Here is a 23,455-nt window from a genome sequence, read left to right as displayed (position 1 = left end):
GGAGCACAACCTCCTTACAAATCAGCACTGCATAGCAAATTCAACTGAAATGTAGTACCTTTGATCATCACTGGGTTGGAATTTCTTTTAAAAAAAAGAACAGACTGTTAACTTTGGCTCCTGATCCAAGTAGCATAAAGACACATGGGCCAATATTAGCTCCTGCAGAATAATCTTCTTCCTCCTAGTGTTGGTAAATAATCCCAAACTTTTAGTAAGTCCCATTAGTTAAATATAGCTATCCAATGCTAAAATTCTTGTTTCCCTCATCTTGCAAACTATGAAAATGCTTACGTCAGTGTGACGTGTCAGTTTTATAGTCTTTATAAATTTGCAAAAAAATCAGTTTTTTACTTTGTCATGATGGAGTACTGAGTGTAGATTAATGAGAATCTATAGCATGAAGTGAAGGAGGTGTGAATACTTTATGTATGTGCTGTATATTTGAAAAAAATATTGATATTTACAATGACAAGGACTCAGAAAGTTAAGGACTATCAATTAAACTGACCAATCCCCATCCATAATTGCAGTATAAATAATCCGTCTCATTCCTTGATAAAGTATAATACTCTACATTCCAAAATGCTCATAGCTTTCATGTTAGAAAGAGACGTTTTTTGGATTGTGGCTTCTGATTAGGGCAAGATTGAGCACTACAACTCTACAGCAGCAGGGCTTTTATTTTGTAAACCTGTGCCTGGAAGTTGTATTTGCAGTGTAGTGGCTGCCTTGCTGGTGTCACATAGCTGGTCAGGGAGGCTGAATGAGTTAGTGTCATAGGGAGTTCTGCAGAGAAGGATTACAATGGCAGAAGTTGTGCCCTTCATCCTGATCTTATTCCTGCACTGTGGATCTTGTATCATCATATCAGCCTCTCCTACTAATGCCACAGCTACTGTGGCTTCATGGACTACTTTAACTACAACTGAGAGCCTTTTTTCTGCAGGGAAAACCAACTCCACTGAAGTTCCCACCACAGGATTCACAACTGCTAATGGCAAGTCAACAACCAAACCTCCAAAAACCATCACAGCTACTGGACATGTGAGTAAAGATGGAGGTAGAAAGGTGGAGAAAGAAAATCCAGGAAAACCTGCAGAGGAAGAAGAAGAAGGTCCTTTGGAGTTAGGTGAGTAGATATTATGTTATATGGAAAAAAATATTATTTTTTGTTGTATCTTCACTGGAATGTTCACATTTATGTAGAAATACACAATGTGTTTAAAAGTGAAAAATGAATGAATCTATAAAACTCTTTACAGTTAGATAATTTTCATTTTATAGGTTTTAATGTGGGGTATTATTAAAATCTTAATCTCTTTATTTCTTCATGTTTGAAAAGAGCAGCCACACATCTCTAAAATCTGATTTCTGCTCTGAAATGTGACTCGTTACTTTTTCCCATGAACAGTAAAAGCCATGTGGGTAGAGTTACCAGGCAAACAAACATAGCTTCCCATGTTACTGAACATTTAATTGAGGAGAGAATGAATTAAAGAAAACAACAAAATCAGGGCTGATGGGTCTCTGGAAATAAGAAATATTCCTCAGATCCCTCTGATTGGCCCCAAATATGTCCATTATAGATTTCTTAAGCAGTTTTAGTTTTTGATAAAACTTAAGAAACTAAATAAAGTCATGTTAAATAATCATTCAGAGCCCAACCTAGGTTGTGGGAGTGTAACAGAGCCTGTGGGTCTCTGCATATCTGCGGTCAGAGAGTCAGTGTCCGAGCGTTGGGGGAGGATGTTCCACTCTTACCCTGCATGCTCAGAGACGTTTTAGCTGTGTGTTTTCTAATGATGAAAACCAGATGGGCTGTGTGAAAAAAATAACATGGGAACAAGACCCCTCACACTCCTTAAACCAGTCTGTCTGAGTCGCTCATTCAAGCAGAAATTCAGCCTTACATTCAGAGGATGTGTGGCTGCAGGATAGGGGCTTTAATGTAAACAGATGTACATTTCTGAAGCCAAAACCTCAAACTCAACAGCAGTTACATAACTTCAGCCTCATGTTTGTGCTGCTTGCTGTGTCCTCAGTATTGATGCTAATGGTATTAAAGATATTTGTTGATTAGGAATCCTGCATGTATGAAGTTTTTATACATTTAACATTAGTGTCTTCTAGTGAATGCTGCATAAAGAGACACACTAGATTTGTTCATTTTGGGAAAAAAATTAAAATAGTTTTCCATTTAGGCAGCCATTTTTGTGCAATGCAACCTGGGTAGTGCTGCTGTTGTTCTTTTCACATCTTTTAGTTTGAACTCAACTCAACTCATCACAGTTGATTATTCATTAGTTAAAACTGCTCTCAAGTTTGAAATCAAACAGTTTTAAGGATTTAAATGCTGTTTATTTGTTCATTGTGAGGTAAATTTGCCAAATCTATTAGCCACAGAGGTCTATGGATCATTTAAACCATCATAACAGAGATTTGAGCAAGAAAACAGACTTTGTCTCTTCTCTGGCCGCTTTGCTCTATTCATAAGGTCAAGAGGCAGGCTTATGGCATGAGAGCTTTCCTCGATTCAGAATGTAATTTTTTTTTTTTTTAATCTGAGAGGATCTTATTTTTCCTGAGTGGGCATGGCTTCAGCTTATTCAACAGACACGCCCACACCATCCTGGAGCAGATTTTACTGCCTCCTTTTTCATGATTTTGTTTAATGTTTGTTTAATTTGATAAATTTAGAGATGTTTTATTTGACTGAAATTTGAACTAGGGGTTCATAACACAGTGACCTGTCATACAAAAAACCCTAAAATAAAGATTTATTTTCACTTTACAGGGGATTTAAACAGACAGATAAGTCAGTGGTATCTATGGAAGCTGCAAGTGGTCATATATCCATACATTTTATTTTACACCATTTTCCCATGAGCAGGGATAATGGGTTTTTTGTTTGTTTGATTGTTTGTTTGTTTGTTTGTTTTGAAGATTGTTACTTTTGGTGTTATTCAGGCTGTCAAAGATGATAATTTTAAATCCTGATTTATCTCAGAATTTCTGCAGGTAATTGACATTAATCACATCCTTTATATCACATTAGAAACTCCACTATTTCATAACTAAAAATAGTAATTGTCATCTTGGAATGATCTGTTGTCTTAAACTAAGGGTAATGGACTTCCTGATTGGATATAGGTCTTTTATTAGCAGACCAAAGATTAGAACTTAAACTTTATTTCAGAAAAAAGGAGCTTGTTATGGATTGAAAAGGAAAATAGGGAACAGTAAACAAGATAAATGACTAACTGAATGTGAAACTGTGCTTTTTATCTTGGCTGTGACATGTTCTACCAGTTTGGACATACATATCTGCTTAAACAAGGTAAACATGGCGCTCTAGTTATCATTTTACCGTCTATTTTGGCTAAGAGATGTGCAGGGCTCACGAAAAAAAAATACGCCAGCCTTCTTTGCTCTACTTTATGTGCTTGAGGCATGTGTATCAGTCGTGTGAGACATGGGTGATAAATGCTGGCACTGTAGCAAAGCCAACTTAGCATGCACAACAAAATGAAAATGAAGCCATCACAGCCTTACCAAGCTATAGTTTTATACTGGGATATTAAAAATGTTTTGGAGTAATTGAAAGATGTTCCATTTTCAAATTGAAAAATCTTAATCAGGACTGTCAAAATTAAAATTTTATTTACAATGAATCCCCCCTTTTTGTCCCATTTTGTAATTCCACTATTTCGGATTTAAAGCTGAGTAATTGACTTCCTGTTTGGATACAGACTTGCTTTTATTTTGAAAGAAAATGAGAATGTGGGTAGATCAAAGATGAACTTATCCACAGAAAAAGTAACTTTTGAAATATGGAAATAATGGAACAGTAAAACGTAAATACGTGATAACACAAGATATAAATGACTCTTGACTTATCCACTGAACTGTCTCTACATCTTTTCAAGTGAAATGAGACTTTATGGAGCAGTGGTGGACTTATTTTACATCTCTGTGGCTGCAGGGAGATGCAGACGTGGATTAGCCAAGCTGAAAGGGACAGTAAGCATGGGATTATTTACAATTAAAATAAATGTGTGCACTAATTATGGACCTTAATTAATTGCAATTAATGCAATCAGTCCTGACAACCTGAGTAATCTTGTATTTTATTGAGTTGAGATCTCATGCAAAGGACAAGGCTTGTTATCTCAAGATAGAGAGATAAATAGAGAGTGTAAGAAAACTGCCAAAGTGTATGACTTACCAATAGAAAACTAGTATGGAGGTGTGTCTTCTTCTGGTGTGCATAAATATCTCTTTTTCTTTTATTAAAATGTCAGATTGTTTTCTGTAGATGTAACAGATTATATAGATTTGTGTTCTATAAACATGCCTGCTACAAGAGGTCTGGTCTCAAGGTGTGCATTGAATGGTTTGCATTCTTCTAGAAAGGAGGTCGACCAGGAGAGTTAAGGTAGCAAAGAAGTCCAAAAAGATCCTGAAGAAATCCAAACGAATCACCAAGAAGCCAAAGGTGGTTAAGAAACCCAAACCTAAGGTCAAACAAAGTGTGAGCAAGTCAGCGGATAAGGAGACGGTCCCACGTATGTATGGAGATGAGCCTGGATGTACACAGTATGTCAGTCAGACATGTATCAGATATTAGAGGCAAATAGTTTTAGCTGTTCACTACTCTTCACGTGGGGTTTGCTGTGTCAGGACATTTCAGTGGGCCTTAAAGTGTTTTTAAACCATCAGTAGTATTGGAATTAAATTTTTAAGGCTTAAATAAAAAGATTAGAGGCTCACTGAATTTTCTGCTTAGGCAAACCCACATGGTAATCTTCAGACAATTAAACTATTTGCTGGTTTTCTGATTCACATGGCCCTGATCCTGAGACAGCACATACTGTACATCCAAACCAAACCTGGATAATAAAAGTAAACCAGTTTAATCTGCTGCTTACAGACTCACAAATGAGTCTATGATCATCTTTTCATACTGGAGAAGCTTTTGCATTAATACTAACACTGTGCAGATACTGCTGCAGCCACTTCATCACCACTGTGAGGTGGATCATGCTTTTTGTGAAATATTTTACTCTCTTCAACTGTTAGTGAGATTTTCTTTACATTATTATACTTCCACTGACTTGTGCTTTAATATTGTGCAGAGATGGCATTAAATAAAATGGTTACAGTCATAAAATCATGAGACAGATTACATAAAATAGGGAGATTGTTGGTCAAAAAGGTGGGAAATAAGCATTATCAAAGGAGAAGGAGTGACTAATGAATGTCAGCACTGCTGTGATTCAGTCATCTAAATCATCACAGCAGTGTCAATATTCATACATGTAGTGTGATATTTTATTTGGCTTGGATACTGCTTCTATACTTCTAAAGTCATTCCTCGTAACTACACACCCTTTTATCAAGTTAACAGTTAATCTGTGTGTTCTCTGAGTCTGTTTGGTTCTCATGTCCATATTTCAGCCTCCAGAGAGCTTCATTTAGCACACCAGCTGCTCTGTGTATTTGCTTTGCAGATGTTTGTGTAACATTTCTCATGTTCTACAAGCTCATGTTTATGCATATGTACTGATATATGTGTGCTGGAAAGGAAATTAACCAGGCTGAGAAAATGTGTTTATAACACAGAGTGTCTCCTCCATATACATCATAAATCACAGAGAGGGAAAAGATGCAGAGAAACCGGTGGGGACTGGTGGGGAATAAAGCAAAGGTGGAAAGAAGCTAATGACATTAACCCATGTTACTATGACTGAGTAGCTTTTCTGTGCACTTTAACTTTTCAAAGTGGTTTTTAGAATCAGTCATTTCACTTTAACTTAACCCTTCATATATTTTAATAGTTTATATTTTGTACCTTCACAGTATGGCCCGGACCAAAATTTCCTTCATAATAAGTGTCAATACACCTAACGATGGACTGCTGCTGTAACTGGACTGCTGCTGTAAACTGCTGTAGTCTCTGGCTTGTTGTCTTCTGTTAACTGAAAAAGCTACTGGCACAACAGACATAAAAATTGTCTGTATTTAAATCGTACAATTGCCCCAATGGCTGTGTTTGTTGTGCCTCCTCCCTCAGTCAGCTTGCTTCCTGATTGGCTATCGTTCCATTTGGTATAACAATCCACAGAGGGCATGCTTAGCCTGATCATAAATGGAACATGTTTTGAATTTACAGTTTTAAATCCAGGTGGCTCTGAGCGGGATGAGTAAAATCAATCTTAACACACGTCACACCACAGGAAAATCTGAGGAGATAATCTTTAGAACCATCCAGTAATTGGGTGCTCACTAACTTTGGTCTGACGTGGGGAATCAGGCTCAAAATCAGCAACATTATCTCGTATGTACCAGACTTGATCCACTTTACATGAATGTGTACATCCTTACTCTGTAACCTCAAACAGTAGCCAGAAAATTTTAATTTTTTGGAACAGGGACATTTATTTTATTTTATTTGAAATTATTGATCATATTGATTAGACAGATGTCTCACAAAATCATGTATTAGATATGATACAGCTGACTTTACCGGGTTTAATTTTAAGGTCAATCACATACTTGTTGACACTGATTTACAGTGGTTTCCTAATTGTGTCCCTTGTGGCAACACTGTGTGCCATGGGAATTTGTAGCAATATACAAATATACAACTGAAGATGCTGAAGTGTGCTACAGAGGGTATTTCTGCTTGGGTTTGAATCAGATTTGGCTTAACAAGTTTTAAAACCTCTGCTGCAGAAGGATGGATGGGGCAGGGGGAACCCAGTTCCAGTAGGTTCAAGTACAGACTGAGATGTGCGCCTTGAAATCTAATTTGTGGACAAAATACCAGGACATCAGTTCCATGTAAAGAACAAAGAAGACACAAAATAGCCTCTCATCACAACACAGTATTTGTCCTTGTTTTTCATTGAAGTACCATTGAGTGCTTCAACCTCTCCCCCACCATTGAACTGATTTATTTTCTCTTCCTGTGAAATGTATTGTCCCAGATAATCAGCTGAGTTTGGGGCTTCCTCACTGTACACAAATTGAGTTTTCTCTTCTCTGACCTTGCCGGGTCTCTCTGGCTCAGCTTCAGTCCTTTGTGGTTTGGCAGGAATCCACCAGCAACAAAGACATTACAAAGAGTTCTCCTTACATCTGACTAACTCTGTGAGACAGCAGAGATCTGGCTGGACTACAAGGCAAAATGGGGAAAGAGGTGTTCAAATGAAATGCCACCTACATTTAGCATCGATTCCCCACTTCTATACCTTAGCCAGAAACTTTTTAGCAGCCAATAAAGACTCCTGGCAGGAAGAGACTGTATGAACCCAGCTGAACTCTCCAGACAACGAGAGCCTGTCTGGGGTTTTAATATGGCAGCAGAGGACGCTGGACAAGTTTAGAAACAGCTCACCCTCTCTAATAATCTCATGCTTTCTCTATTTCCTGCTCTGCTCCATGCTTTGCCTCATTGGCTTAGTTGCGGTTAGTGTTTCCTTTTCTCTTCAAGCTCTGTAAATTGCCCATTAAAGTATGCTTCTTTGCTTCACCATAACACTAATAAAATGGTGAATAATGCCTGTTTACTCTATCAGAATGCCCTCCGCTGGGTCTGGAGTCACTCAGGGTCAGAGACACCCAGCTGAGAGCATCGTCCTATAAGCGCAGAGGTCTGGGACCCCACCGAGGACGGCTCAACATCCAGGTATGATCACAGGCTAACAGCAATCCAGATATGCAATCTGAACACACTATGAACAACATCTATGTGTGCCTTTGTTATTCCTGCTTGTACATGTGTGTCACAGTCTGGGATCGAGGATGGAGATATCTACGATGGAGCCTGGTGTGCTCAGTACAAAGACAAGAAGCAGTGGCTTGAGGTCGATGCTCTGCAACTCACTCGCTTCACAGGGGTCATCCTGCAGGGACGGAACTCCATCTGGAGGTCAGTTATTAAAGCTGAGATGATTGAGTGTTCAAGGGAGATCTGGGAAATGTACCTTTTTAAAAATGCTCTATAAATGATATTCTACCCAAAACCTTGACACTTTTAAACACCTACTGAAAGAGGCAGCTGTCAGCAGGCTAAGCAAGTTTGCCCAAACACCCCTCTCCCTAGGGACATTTACCAGCTCCTCCTGTCCCAAGGTGTTCCCAGGCCAGAAGGTTATAGAAACCTTCCAGCAAGTTCTAGGCCTGCCATGAAGTCTCCTCCCACTTGGATGTACTGGAAGAATTCCAAAGGGAGGCTACCAGAAACCATCCATCTATTTTCCATACCACTAATCCCATTGGGGGTTGCAGGGGGCTGGAGCCTATCCCAGCTGCCATTGGGCAAGAGGCAGGGTGAACCCTGGACTGGTCAGCAGTCAATTGCAGGGCTGACATATAGAGACAGGCATGGTCACATCCACACTTACAGCCAATTTAGAGTCACCAATTAATCTAAAGAGCATGTTTTTGGTGGTGGCAGGAAGCCGGAGAACCCAGATAGAACCCACAGAAGGGAGAACATACAAACTCCACACAGAGAGGCCCAGACCAGGAAGTGAACCAGGGACCTTCTTGCTGTGAGGCAACAGCTCTAACCCCAGCCCCACTGTGAGACCAGAAACCATCCTGATCAAATCAAAGAACCATCTCGACTGGCCTCTGCTCCAATTTCTCTCTGAATGTCTTGAATGTGTTATCTCTCAGGCTGAGCCCTGTTGCCCTCCATTGTCTCATTTCAACTGCTTATATCCACAGTCTCATTCTATTGGTCAGTACCCACAGCTCATGACCATAGATGAGGGTTGGAATGTAGATCAGCTCAGCATCGGCTCAGCTCCATCAGTCTAGCACAAGATCCCAAAGAAGTCAACAAAACCCCATCATCTGCAGAAGTCTGAGAGTGAATTCTGAGGTAACCAAACTATAAAACCAGTGCTAAGGGGCAACTCTGTTGGAGGCCAAGAAGGTGGGCACAGCTCTCAGCTTGATCATACAGAGATCTCATGGCTGGCCACAATAGCCCCCAGACCCCCGAGTACATGACCCTCCAAGGGGTACGATAATAATTCCACAAAACACAGTCTTACAGTCTTCAAATGCAACAGCTATAGTAACGTTGTTCTGTTTGTCTGCTTGGACGACGCATAGATAACAGATTCCTGTTTGACCTGTGTTTGCTCCTTTGATTTGACTTTTAAGTAGAATTAAAAATAAAAGGAAGATAATCATGGTGGATCAGGGTCTTTTAATGGGAGTGATGCTCTGTTGTAAGGCTCTTATGTGTGTCTGGTGAGTTAACAAGGTACTGAAGATCTAAATGTGTTTTGTTCACTCAGTTGGGACGTGGTGCACACCTACAAGGTACAGTTCAGCAATGACTCGCTGGTCTGGAAGCCGTGCATGAACGGAACCAAAGAGGCCGTGAGTAAATGTTGCGCTTTTCTACTTTCACTTTCAAATTTACCCGCTGTTTTGATACTCTGGCCTAGTGATCCTCAACGGTGGCTCTGGAGCCACATGTGGCTCTTTTGTGATGATTTGTGGCTCTTTTGTGTCTAAATTGAACTATTATTCCCCAAGAAAACCTTAAAAAGGAAAATTTGGCCTCAGGCATTATCCATTGCAAGTCACATTTATCAGTTTGTTTCCCACACTTACACAGTAGGCTTTATTTAAGAAACTTAATTGTCAGCCTCCATTTTTGTCTGTTCCATTTCCCTTATTTGCAATTTTTCTACTTTGATTCCATTTTTACTGCTTTTAGCCCATTTTGCCCCCTCTTTTGCCTTTTTTGCCACTTCTCATCCATTAAAGATGTAAGCCTTTTGCAGTTAAATGCCTTATTTCCAATTTTGCAACTGTGATTTTTTTGCCCATTTTCCCACCTTTTTTCTGCTTTTTGCTCATTTAAGTCACTTTTCACTCATTTTTTGCCACATTTTTGACGCTGTTGGACTATTTTTGCCACTTTTCTCCCAGTGTTTGCTGCTTTTAACCCATTTTTGCCACTTCTTTTTGTCAGTTTTCACAATTTCTCAACACTTTTATCCTTCTTTTGGCTTTTTTGCCTATTTTGCCCCTTTTCATCCATTTGCCCCCTTTTCACCTCTATTTTGCCACTTGTCATTCATTTAAGCTGCCTTTTGCAATTTTAATGCCACTTATTTCCAATTTTGCCACTCTCTGATGCTTCTTGCCCATTTTTCCACTTTTTTTCCTGTTTTTTGCCCATTTAGGTCACTTTTAACGTTTTTGTCAATTCTGGACTATTTTTGCCACTTTCTGCCCTTTTTTGCAACTTTTTCCACCCCAGTTTTGCTACTTTTCTCCCAGTGGTTGTCGCTTTAAGGCCACTTCTTTCTGTCACTTTTCTCCTATTTTTGACAATTTTATCCTGCTTTTTGACATTTTTGCCACTTCTCATACATTTAAGCTACCGTTTGCAATTAAATGCCATTTTTTTGGTCCATTTTTCACACCTTTTTTTCTGATTTTTGCTCATTTTTGTCACTTTGCACTCATTTTTGCCAGGTTTATGCCACCTTTAACTCATTTTTTAGTCCCTTCCCATCCATTTTTGCCACTTTTCTCCCATTGTTTGCCACTGTTCGACCACTTTAGCGTCTCTGAAAACTGAAGTTATGAGGGTTCATGTTTGATTATGATGAAACTCTTTCATTTAACATTTGCATTATTCTTAGATAAAAGACCATGTAACTCAGCCGGTTTAAGCACTGAAGAAGAAGGAAATCAGCATCAGCGAGGCAAAGATTAATACTCAATAGCCCTTTATTCTGATCTACCTCATAAATGAACTCTGGGTACTAAAGGTAACAAGTTAGCAACATGGGCAGGGCATTTTTTAAGTAAAAGAGTAAAGAGTAAAATGAAATTATTAAGGAGGGAAAATTTATTACATTGTTATTCATCTATGTCTTTTCATGCTGCAGATATTTGAAGGAAACCAGGATGCAGAGACTCCTGTCCTCGCTCTTTTCAACGCTTCCACTGTGGCTCGTTACATCCGGATCAACCCACAGACCTGGTACCAGAACGGCACAGAGGGTGACATCTGCCTCAGAGCTGAAGTGTTGGGATGCACTGTCCCAGGTAGAGGAGGCCGAATGTGAGGTACAAATACTTTATTAAGAGTAACTGTTGAACTCTAATGTTACATATTTCCTCTTTTATAGATCCAAATAATATCTACCCATGGCAGACACAGCCGGCAGGGTCTAGAGACAAACTGGACTTCAGACACCACAACTACAAGGAGATGAGAAAGGTGAGACAGCTTCTAAGGATTTTTCGGTGTTAATATCCATCTCATTGATTCTAACTTTCCATGGATCACCACAGTGATTCTAAAGAAGACTCAAATGGCTTCGTTCTACAGTCTCTAATCTGAGGTTGCTTCAATCACATGTACATATTTTTGCTCGTAGGTCCATCCAGAAATAGTTTTTTTAATAAAACTCCCCTCTAAAACTGACAGGTTTTTGTGTTTATAGCAAGCTAGTGAAGTGCCCACAGTGTGTGTGTGGTCTGGTTTCACTCTGACCAAAAACAAATATTATGGAGGGTTTCACTCCCTCATGGCAGCGTCTTCACTCTGCTGCCACCACCAGCGATCTGTGTAGAGACAGCGTCCTGCATCTGATGGTCAGAGCAGCCCAACAAACATGCATCCATATTCCATGTGTGAGCATATATTTAACCCTTAAATGCGTAGGTGGGTCAAAAATGAACCTGGTGCAAAGTCTTTGAGCGCTTTAAGCTGAAACAGGAAGATGAAGCTACTTCAAGCCTGTAAACAACGGCAGCCCTGGTAAAGAGATTAGCCTGGATGCAGCTGCAGAAGCAGTTTTATCAGAACTGGAAATTTCTGTTATAAATAAGAGTAAACATATTTATTTAGGATAGTTATTAAGCATCACCGCTGTACAACAGAAGATAGAGACGGACTGTCCATACTGATATAAAATCAATAATTTGAGGCCTAGCACAGAGTATCTACCTTCTGGTCTGAAAATTGTCTCTCTGGCTGCAAAAAAAAAAAAAAAAAAAAAAGAAAAGAAAAGAAAAGAAAAGGAAAGGAAAAAAAAGCAATATATTGCTTGTGTTCTTCCAACCCCTTTTATCTCCCAAATCAACACTTTTCAGGGGTATATTTTATATATGTTATATTTTTTCAGTTGATTTAACACTGACTGGTCATAGTCAGCATCTGTCAGTAACTTTCTATGGGTTTGAAATTTGTTAAAACCTACTGATGGATGTAAAAGAGTGAAAAAGCACCGTTTTAATGAAAAATGATTGAAATCATGAAAAATAGAGATATGAGGTTTTGGCCTGATGCCGGCGATAAATAGATAATATATAGATATATAGTGCTATAGACATAACACTGTGATTTTTTTAATAAATAGTAATATCTCGTATGAAAATGTATGGAAGAAAACTATTAGAATGAAAGGTGCAAGGGAAATAATATAATGTAATATAATATAAAATAACCAGTGCTGTTACTCGATTAGAAAAGTTATAAAGATAATCACATCACTACGTTGTGGTTAATCATGATAAGTCACAGCATTTTTTAGTAGTTTAAGTATATTTTTATTTTTTTAGATTTTCAAAGGTTTTATTGTCATGTTTTATTTTTATTCTTTTAATTCTATGTACAGCACATTGAAAGTGCTGATCTGAGTCCTTATTGATACCACTATCAATACTTTCTATAGTTTGGTGGAAAGACAAAATAAGGGCAAATATTTAAACTACAGGTGGTTTTAGCTGAGTAGTGCTTGAGTTAAAAGCTGTGATTCAGTCTGACACATCTATTGTATATCCCTCTAATATAAACACGTATTCACACTGTATCTATTGAAGTTTCTCATCAAAAAAACACGTTTTCCCATTTCTTTGTGACATTTGAACACCTCATAACATATAGAATACAGTTGTCTAATTCATTGAGGTTACCTGAACGCATCATATTTTCAGTCTTCAGCTCTGCCAATTCCACCGCGGATTTCTACACTGGATTAATATTGTTAGCAAAGAGGACTTGCTCCAAGTTTTGGAGCACTTTTCAGGATTTATCTGAGCAGCTGAAGAAAAAAACTGTCCTGAAGCAGGTGAAGAGAGTGGTATGACCATGGCTTGATCCCGTGTTGTTGGCATCTTTGCTAACATTAGCAAACGTGCTTTTCCTGAAGGTGGAACTTAGGCTCGCTGTGCTTCAGTGTAAAGACAGTTCATCACTGCAGCATGTACCCACAATTTTAGTTTTATCCCAACTAACATTCGCCAGGTTTTTAAATTGAAAATCACCATTAAGCAGACCTGGGTCTGTCTCCACACTCATGTGTCTGACCCTCTTGCCTCTTAACCCCCAGGCACTGAAACATCCGCACTGGAGGACTACGGGAGCAAGTTGTGGTCAAACTCAGTCATATCATTAAATTGCGTTTTTTATTTAATGCATTAAGGTTTCATGAGTAATCACAAGAGTCAACACTTTAATGTTAACAGCCCTTTTTCTATTCTATTCTATTATAATAATATAACACATGATAAAACTTTGTCTGTTTTCCAGCTGATGAAGTCGGTGCATGAGGAGTGTCCTGACATCACCCGGATCTACAGCATAGGAAAGAGCTACAGGGGGCTGAAGCTCTACGTCATGGAGATCTCTGACAACCCTGGAAAACATGAACTCGGTGAGACTCACTGGAAACTTTTGGGACGCGTGACTAAAATCTAGACCACTTAAACAGTTAAAAGGGAAAAGTTTTATCTGACATCCATTTAGGGTTATTTCTAATGTGTAGGAGATCCAGTTGATAAAAATGTGTTGTTTCTCATATTTGAAGGCTTCAGACTGAAGTTATATTTTGTGCTTACTTTACTCTTTGAAGTCACCAGTAGCAGATTTTTCCAGGGGTGCTTTCTCACTTTAGTTAAGTATACAAATCTATGAATAGAAGGTTTTAAATAACCACTATTATACCTAAATATACAGCTGTCTTACTACTACCATACTTCCACTGCTCCAGTTAGAGGAATCACTGAGCCAAATGAAGGACAGATGCTGCAGTGTGATCACACAGTAATCTCAGAGGTCAGAGGGGATTTCTACAGTAGCTGTATCCAAACCATCCTAAACTACAGACAGTCCTTCACTGTGTGACACACAAACCTGCACAGACTAGAGTAACACTTGGTTTGCTTTGAGGTGGAAAAATGTTGTCTTTGGCCTCCTCAGCTCGTCCCACATGGAGAGGTTTTCCCGCCAAAGGAGCAGAGGGAGAGTTTAGTTCAGATTTCTAATGTTTTTATTCAGTTATCAACTACGATCTTCTAAAAATAAATTACAGCTTGTTTAAACCATGGATATCCCTTTGACATCACCCATTAGTTTCTGAGCTATTTTTTAATAGAGGGACTTACTAAAAACAGTATTTCACCGTGGAGAGTTTAGTGTACCCTCAGACGGTTCTGTGATCATCACAGTAACAAAGCTTATATGTCTTCCAATATCCCATATCAATACATTTTTTTTTTCAAAAATAAAATTTATTCATTGGCTCTCCAGTGCAGGGGTGTTAAACTCAATCACAGCAGGGGGTCTGATTCTGAATTTAGGTCCAACCTGAGAGGGTAACAGGGTCAACATTTAGCCATAACAGTCAAACTGATTTTCACCAGTACTGAAACTGGAAACAAAACTTAGCAATGATAATACATGATTTTGAGATTTTAAAAAGTCAAAATTATAAATTTATAAAATTTACAAAATTATAAATCTGAGGTAGAAAATCAAAATTAAAAGTTAAAAAGGGCAAAACATTAAATTAACAGTCAAAATAATGTTTTAAAAAGGCAAAAATATGAAATAGAAATTCGAAAATACTTTTTCTACTGGTCAAAATATAAGGCTAAATTCAAAATCATAAGTTTAAAAAGTCAAAATATTAGATAAAATCCCAAATTCTGAGTTTGAGAGGTAAACATATGAGTTTAAACGTTTAAAGAATAAGTTTAAAATGACAAAATATGAGATACATTCAAAATCACAAGTTTTAAAGGTTAAAGTATGGGATTAGAAGTCTTAGTTAGGAGTTGAAAAGGTCAATACATGGGATCAAATTCAAAATCATGAGTTTAAAAGGTGAAAATATTACCTAAAATTTAAAAATGCCATTTTAAAAAGTAAAAATATGAGATAAAAAATCACAATTATGAATTGAAAAGGTCTAAATATGAAATAAAAAGCCAGTATCACAAGTTTTAGTCAGAATTGTGGGATGCAAAATTAAAAATATAAAATGAAAACACAAATGTATCTTATTTTCCCAGATTCTTGACTTTTTATCTTATTATTTTTATCTTTACTGTATTAAAGTTTGATGATTTAATTAAGAGATTTCAAACCAAAAAGGTTAAATTTAAATTTTATACTGGATGAAATCTACAGCCCTCATACTGGTTGGCCAGTTATAATACAAATATGATATGATCTTGCAGGCTGGGTATAACTGTACCACGGGCCGGATTTGGCCCCCAGGCCTTGAGTTTGACACCCCTGCTCTAGTGGGTTCAATCTTGGGTTAAGGCAAAGACCAGTCCAGTCAATAAATAAGTTTTTGGTTGAAGTTTACGTGCTTTTGCATACAGTCCAATCAGTAGGAGATCCTTGGTTAGACCTAGAGTTTGTTAGAGGGATAAAGATTCCCATCTGGCCTGGGAACACCTTGGTATTTATGTTCTCTGTGAATAATTTTAGATTCAGTTAAATGCAAATCTTAATTGTGTTAAGGCAACTACTTCACTGTTACTCTCAGAAAACAGTCAAAACTGAGCACTGTTCATTTCAGACATGATAACAGTGACAGTGAATGAATTTAGGGAAGTTAGCCTGCAGAATGTGGCTAACATTAGTGCAGAGCAAAGGCTTATTTTACACTTTGTTGGTTGGAACTCAGTATACCCAAACATGTGTGCAAAATAATAAAAAGTGAGTTTTTCATGGCATGTCCATTTTAGGTCAAAATAGCATAATAATGGCACCAACAAAATATTTTTCCAGCTACATTTTTCTCGGTCTGTGACCTGATTTTGTTGTCTACCTCATAGCCTTTTCCAGAGACCAGTGTTGGTGTGGTACAATCTAATGTTCCATGTGTTTTTAGTGTTTTCTGCCTTCTTGGTGCTTACAACTGGAACACACAGACTTGGTTTAAGAAGTCAAATAATTTCCTCTGCCTGTTCCTTTTTCCAAAGTTATGTAAGTTTTTAAAACTGTTTTGTACTTTGTTTTTTCCAACAGAATTTTCCTTGTCATAGCTGGTACTGCTGTCTTGGTTGGGCTACTTGTTTTGTAAGTCTAGTTTGGGTTAGATGAGGTAATGTACAAGAATATACCAAAAAAACAACTTGAAAAGTTGATGGATTGGCCAGATTCTCCATTCATCACCAGGCAGGTCCGTCCCGCAAACTTTGAAGCGTGTTCCTTGTTAGAGAATGACGGGACCAGTCAGCTCCATTTGAGGAGAATGAGGCAGTAGTGTGCTGTAGTTGATGCATCTGCAAGCCTGTAAACAGTGGCAGCTGGTGAAGAGACTGTGGGTGCAGCAGTTTTATCTGAACTGAACCACATTTCTGAATTCAAAGAAGAGCAAACACCTGAAAAGATGGATGAGAAATATATTCCATGCCATGAATATGTGAATCAGTCTCTGTTGTGTCCAGTTATCGGCCAGATTCTTCAGAACACAAAAGGCAAAACCAGACAAACTTACTCGAAATAACTGTTTTATGCACACAAGCTGATGGTTGCATACAAAGCAGGTCTGGACAAACCAAGGTAAGACCACCCTCACAACCAGCATGTGAGAAACTCACTGAAGTGGCTGAAACTCCTCCTCATAAACAGAGATGGGGAGGATGTGTGAGATTTCAGAGCTGCCTGTCAGAGCAGAGTATGCAGAACAAACAGGAAACACATCCAGGTCTTTCACTGTGGTCAAAGAGGTCAGTCTGTAGAGGAGATATTATTAAAGCACAGGCTGTACAAGTCTTAGACTTCTGTCTTGATTAAATGATACCTACAATGTAGATTTGTTTGTTAAATCAGGTGTTCTCCTTGTTGGGGTAGGGACCCCATTGAGGGTCATGCAACACTGAGAGGGGGTCTCCAGTTGCCTTAAAAAAAAAAAAAATATATATATATATATATATTAAAATTACACTTACCTACCTTTTAATCTCATTTTAAATCCCCTTTTACCAATTAATATGCCTGTTTTTGCCACTTTAACCCATTTTTGCCATTTTTTTGGTTATTTTTTGCTGTTTTAATCTAATTTTTGGCAATTCTAGCCCATTTCTGCTACTTTTAAAATCCAATTGATAAGAGTGTTTTTCATTCAGGTTAAAGATAAAACACCACAGCTTGACTTTACAATGGACCATGATTTTGATGGCCCCCAGTTTGGCTGGGCCACAGAAAGCTCTCCCCTTTATCCCCCCTTAATGGACAGCCTTGTCTGCACATGACTATTCTTGAATGTGCATGGCTGTGTTCAGCCACCCTCAGGTACAGTGGGGGTCCCCCAGTCTCTGGCACTTTTATTTTAGGGTTCACAGGCTGAAAAGGTTGAGAACCCCTGTGTTAAATGACCAGATAAATGTGTTAAAGTGCTGCTCTACACCCAGACCAGTGCTCTGAACTCTGTGGTTGTGTTTTGGTGCCCCCTGCAGGAGAACCAGAGTTCCGGTACGTTGCTGGGATGCATGGGAATGAGGTCCTGGGTCGAGAGCTTCTCCTCAACCTGATGCAGTACATGTGTCAGGAGTACAAACGTGGTGACCAGCGGATCGTCCGCCTCATCAAAGACACACGTATCCACCTGCTGCCCTCCATGAACCCTGACGGATATGAGATGGCCTATAAAAAGGTGCCTGGAAATACATTTGTGTTTCATCTCCATGTTTTAGTGACAATACATGAAACATGATAGTAAGAGCTTTCTTCTCCTCAGGGCTCAGAGTTGGCAGGCTGGGCATTAGGTCGTTACAGTTATGAAGGGATCGACATGAACCACAACTTTGCTGACCTCAACTCAGTGATGTGGACGGCCATCGAGCTGGAGACGGACCAGTCCAAACTCATCAATCACTACTTCCCCATCCCAGAACAGTATACCTCAGAGGATGCTTTTGTAAGTTTCTCTCTTCATTTTTCCTTTTTGCAGTGTTTTCTCCATTTTTTAAAGGTTCACAGAAAGATTCTTGCGCTAGTACTGTTTCAACCCAACAACTTTATACAGACCCCATGTAAGAGTTAGACCTTGCCACCATACATCGACTATTTTTTCCATCATTGCTGCTTCCATCTTTGTATTATAGAACCAAAAGTGACCTATTTGGAGCCTATAACCAGGGGGGGTCCAGAGGGTTTGAAATACACCCCCTGATGCAGCCAAAGACCCAAAATTTGGATAATTTTTTAAATGAACAAATGTATCCCTTTTTTGAATAGAAGACAATAATTGTTCCCCCTAAAAATTATATAAATAAATAAAAAATAGGAGCCTTTATCTTGCTAAATGCACAAATTTGTGATTATTCTTTCATTTATGATCACGTGCTTTTGAACAAACTGTATTGTTTTCAATGCATATTGTCATAAATGTATCCATCCATATGGAGTTTGGGGCTATGTGCTCCAAGTAAAGTCAAAGCTTGCCACTGACTATCCCAGAGAGAATCTTTTGCGCAAAGCTGTCTCCACCAAGTAAAACAGTAAATCCATTTTGCAATAAAATGGTTAAATATATGACAAGAGTGTTCCTAACTGAAATGTCAGGAAACTCAATTTAAGACCACATATCAATGTTGACAGCCCACTGTGTCTTAAAGAAACTGTATGGATCTCCACTGAGCCCAAAATCCATAATTTAAGCTGATGTCACTTTTTCTCTCCCTTTTTCATTGGTTTTCCATCAAGCCACTTGCAGTGCGTCAGACTGTTTTGCCACTGAGCCTGACTGAGGAGTCATCTCGTGTACTGAAAGTGACGTCAGTGCATATCCTCAATTAACACCGTCAGTCTAGCGGTATTTTACTTTATCATAGAGGTGTGACTTTACATGAACAACCTGGTTGGAGATCTATTGCCTTGTTGTTCTTGCCACTAAGGAAAGATCATATTCTAAGGTACAACTCAATAGCTACTCAGCACTCAAAGTAAACTTTAAATAAAATACTTTTTACTTTAACTTGAGTAGATTTATAGACCAGTACTTTTACTTCAGTGACTTTTAACCAGAATAACTGTACTTTTACTTGAGGACAATGGTTTTCCTAAATAGGAACAATTTACCAAATGAACATCACACTGCAGGGTGACTTGAAAGAAGTGACAGACTCCAAGTTTTGGTGTGCTGTGCACATCCATCCATCCATTTTCGTTACTGCTTATCCCGTTGGGGGTTACTGCTGTCATTGGGTGAGAGACAGGGTACACCCTGGACTCGTCGCCTGTCAATCACAAGGCTTACATATAGAGACAGACAACCACACCTACAGTCAATTTAGAGTTACCAATTAACCTAATGGTGGTGGCAGTACACAGAGAGAACCCAGGCGTGCACGGGGAGAAAATGCAAACCACATAGAAAGGACCTGACCGGGATGTGCACCGGGGACCTTCTTGCTGTGAGGCAACAGCACTAACCCCTGCGCTGTCATGCAGCCACCATGCTGGGTACAACCAGAAGTAGTTACTACAACTATACAATAACTTAAGTTCAGTTGGGAGGACTTTGTCAAGAAACACACATGACGTGTGGTTATAAATAGTTTTCCTTTATTTGCAGTTATGGCACTGATAAAGTCAGAGACAGAATAAAGGAGGAGCTGGGGTGAAGGGGGGCTATAAGAGGTTGCTTGCAGATGGAGCAGCAAAGCATAGACAGGCAGGAGCAGTTTAAATATGGCAGCATGAGTGGGATTTGCCAATAGCATGCTTAGAATGAATCAGCTTGCTGTCAGCTGATGAGGGCTATGATGACTCTGTGGTCTGCCTGAACTAATGCACTCAATTTACTGTAATATAAGAGGCTATTTTGTATTGATATAGTTTTGGTGTGCCTTGAAATTTTGGCTTGATCTTAGGTGTACCTTGGGCTAAAAAAGAATGAAAACCACTGCACTAGAGAAATGTTAACTGCTCACTTACCAAGGTAATAAATCAAGTCCACAGTGCACCTATTTTCTCATGGACTTTTTCTCAAATGTAGCTGCTAAGTCGCCCCCTTCTGGTCATTAAAAATAATACAGTAGATATTCATTCTGCCTTGGCTGTACTTTTAGGAAAGAGGCTTCATCAGTTAGTTTTACAGTCTATAAAATCCCACATAGTAAAAGAAAAAACAGCTAAAGTTAAGTATGATGCATATGAATAAGTAAAATATGGAATAAAATATTTATTTTACTTCTTAGACTGAATCTTGTTATCCATCCTCAGGTGGCACCAGAGACCAGAGCTGTGATCAACTGGATGCAGAACATCCCGTTTGTTCTCAGCGCTAACCTCCATGGAGGAGAGCTTGTGGTTACTTACCCGTTTGATATGACCCGGGACTGGGCCCCTGCTGAGCACACGCCCACCTCTGATGAGAGCTTCTTCCGCTGGTTGGCTACAGCGTACGCCAGCACCAATCAGGTTAAGCCTCATTATAGACATGCCAGGATTTTACAGTGATGTTTGTACTTCACGTGTTTCTGTTCCCTTTCTAACCAGGTGATGTCTAACCCAGACCGGCGGCCGTGTCACAACAAAGACTTCCTCAGATTCAACAACATCATCAATGGAGCTCAGTGGCACAACGTACCAGGAAGTAAGAATGTGTGTGTTTCTCAACATAAATCCACTCTGATTTAGATCTAAAATCTTTGGTGGGATTTTGGTCCCTCCAATATTATATCCTGCCAGTCCTACAGGTTTTGTTCTATGAATTTTCCATGTACCCACAGTGTATTCTGAAAGTATTCAGAGCCCCTTTGCTTTTTTTCTCAACTTTGTTATGTTGCAGCCTGATGCTGCAATCGAAAAAAAAACAAACGTTTTTATTCTAATTAATCTTACTAGCACTTTCTGCCTTCTGGTTTAACTCTACCGGTTAAGGTACCTGGTGCTCCCATCACTAGAGGGCCTTAATTCACAAGCCAGACTCTTCTCCTCTGTTAGCATCCCTGTGGTAAAATAGCTTACTCAATTCCATTTAATTCAGAGTCCCTTTCTATCATTAAGAAGAAGCCAAAGACTGAAGCAATATGTTTTCTGTCCTCACAGGTATGAATGACTTCAGCTACCTCCACACAAACTGCTTTGAGGTAACCGTGGAATTGTCCTGTGATAAATTTCCTCACGCCAGCGAGCTTCCCACTGAGTGGGAGAACAACAGGGAGTCTCTGCTGGTTTACATGGAGCAGGTCTGCCTGATTTATTGATTTAATCTTTGTTTTTCATCTTTTTATCTGTATCTAATTGTCCCCGCCCTATAATTTTATAATAGTTTTAAACAGTTGAATAATTTTATTAAAGGTGGGGTCATCATAACAGTAGAAGTAAGTAGGCTTATTTTGTATGTTTTTTTTCTTTAGGTCCACCGTGGAATTAAGGGTGTGGTTCGTGACAAAGACACACAGGCTGGTATACCAGATGCCGTAATTAAAGTTGAAGATATTGATCATCATATAAGATCAGGTACAGTCTCACACCATACATCCTCTTATAGAAAAAAACAACAACAGTTATTCAACCAGTAGTCAAATTATTAAAGGTAACTGCTTCATTTACCTTCTTCAGCACTTCTAGATTTTACCTTTCAAATGTCAGGTTTGTAACCTAAACATTTCAATTTTAGGTGACACTTAATAGGGTACAAAAATTGGCATAATAGTTGACAAATTTTTATTTTGTTTTTAAGTAAAGGTTATGATTAAATAATGATTTAGTACTGAGGAGCTCCTCGGTATGATCATCCAGTTTGCAGGACACAAATGATCAGCAAATGAATGGCTACTGATCAATTAACAATTTAGCATTGACTGATATAGGATGACAAACAACTAAAAACCTAGAGTTTCTTTATAGAATTATCTAACCGTTTACTGATTGTTCTCTAATGACTACACCAAAGTTTAACTACCTTATCTAATCAACATTATCTATTAAGTCCCTGGTTCCCAACCTGGGGTCCGGGGCCCCCTTAGGGTGGTGCCAGAGATCTCAGGGCAGGCTTTTTGCCCATTTTAGTCACCTTTCACTCATTTTTTGGTACATATTTGACACTTTCTGACCTATTTAGGCACTTTTTTCCCCCATTTTTGCCAATTTTCATGCAGTTTTTAGTGTTTTATGCCTATTTTGCCCCTTTTCACCCATTTTTGCTGCTTTTTCACCTTTTTTGCCCCTTTGTCTTTTTTTTAATTTCCACTTTAACCCCTTTTGCCACTTTTCACCACTTAGATTGTGGCTCTTGCAAAGGTATTTTTCGACAACTTGGCTCTTTGGTTGAGTAACACTGCCTTATTGCAAATGCTGCCAAATTTTTTTGTCTTTAAAAGCAATCCTGCATTGCAGGAATAAGTTGATGAGTGTAGCAGATTTTGGGATGTATTCTAACTAGTCATTAACACACACATTTTTTTGGTATTACCTGTTTTATGTAACCCAAGTGCTCACTGCTCACCTAATGAACCCTTCCCTCTTCTAGTTGCTGATGGAGATTACTGGCGTCTGCTGAATCCTGGTGAATACCGAATAACAGTCAGTGCAGAGGGCTACCTCCCCTCCTCCCGTACCTGTCAGGTCATGTACGACTTCTACCCCACCGTCTGTGACTTCAACCTCACCAAGATGCCCAAACAGAGGCTGCAAGAGATTTTAGCAAAGGGGGGAAAACTACCTAAAGACCTGCAGCTCCGGCTACGACAGCTCCGCCTGCGCAAGCTCAGAGTTTCCACCAAAGCTATGAACCAGAAACGTGCTGCTGCAGCGGCTGCTGCTGCTGCTAAAAGAGCAAAAAGAGTCTGATGATAACTGAAGACACAGGAACAAAGCAGGGCTTGGTTCAGAGACACTCATCCTCACTGGGTTCTTGTTAGTTTTTAAAATTTTCAGGGCACTATTCTTTTCTTCACAGATTTACACACACATACCAGAAAAATGAACAATTTCACCCCCTGCTGTGGAGCAGCAGAGGGTGTTTATTATTCAGGACACTTCTAGAATTTGTATTAATGCAGGATGAAACATTCTGTCTTCAGATGTTTAAGTCTTACAAAATAATCAAATAAATGGTTGACCCGTTAGAGGCAAAGCCAGACAGTTTTCATTTTTGTTAAGATAAGTTGGGATTGTTCGAATGATGTGAAATGAAGCAGACAAAAGAAG

At 39.0% G+C, this 23,455-nt stretch overlaps 1 protein-coding gene across 1 annotated transcript; it reads left to right on the top strand.

The window, feature by feature from the left end:
* The first annotated feature begins 807 nt into the window (after nucleotides 1-807).
* On the top strand, nucleotides 808-23,120 carry LOC121516357 (probable carboxypeptidase X1). The gene is made up of 14 exons (XM_041797606.1): nucleotides 808-1,132; nucleotides 7,584-7,693; nucleotides 7,797-7,936; nucleotides 9,321-9,405; nucleotides 10,935-11,094; nucleotides 11,178-11,269; nucleotides 13,586-13,709; nucleotides 17,752-17,948; nucleotides 18,033-18,212; nucleotides 20,522-20,719; nucleotides 20,798-20,894; nucleotides 21,350-21,489; nucleotides 21,661-21,763; nucleotides 22,776-23,120. The coding sequence occupies exons 1-14, from the start codon at nucleotides 808-810 to the stop codon at nucleotides 23,093-23,095; spliced, it is 2,271 nt and encodes a 756-aa protein (XP_041653540.1). The 3' UTR covers nucleotides 23,096-23,120.
* Nucleotides 23,121-23,455: the final 335 nt, after the last annotated feature.

The sequence above is a fragment of the Cheilinus undulatus genome, linkage group 10 (genome assembly GCF_018320785.1).
Source record: "Cheilinus undulatus linkage group 10, ASM1832078v1, whole genome shotgun sequence".
Classification (NCBI taxonomy): Eukaryota; Metazoa; Chordata; class Actinopteri; order Labriformes; family Labridae; genus Cheilinus; species Cheilinus undulatus.
This window is presented reverse-complemented; position numbering and strand designations above follow the sequence as displayed.

Excerpts from the sequence above, each read along its gene's own strand:
- LOC121516357 (XM_041797606.1), top strand. The coding sequence starts at position 808 with ATGGCAGAAGTTGTGCCCTTCATCCTGATCTTATTCCTGCACTGTGGA. Across the intron at positions 1,133-7,583 it reads AGAAGGTCCTTTGGAGTTAG|AATGCCCTCCGCTGGGTCTG; the intron begins GTGAGTAGATAT and ends TTACTCTATCAG. Across the intron at positions 7,694-7,796 it reads GAGGACGGCTCAACATCCAG|TCTGGGATCGAGGATGGAGA; the intron begins GTATGATCACAG and ends TGTGTGTCACAG.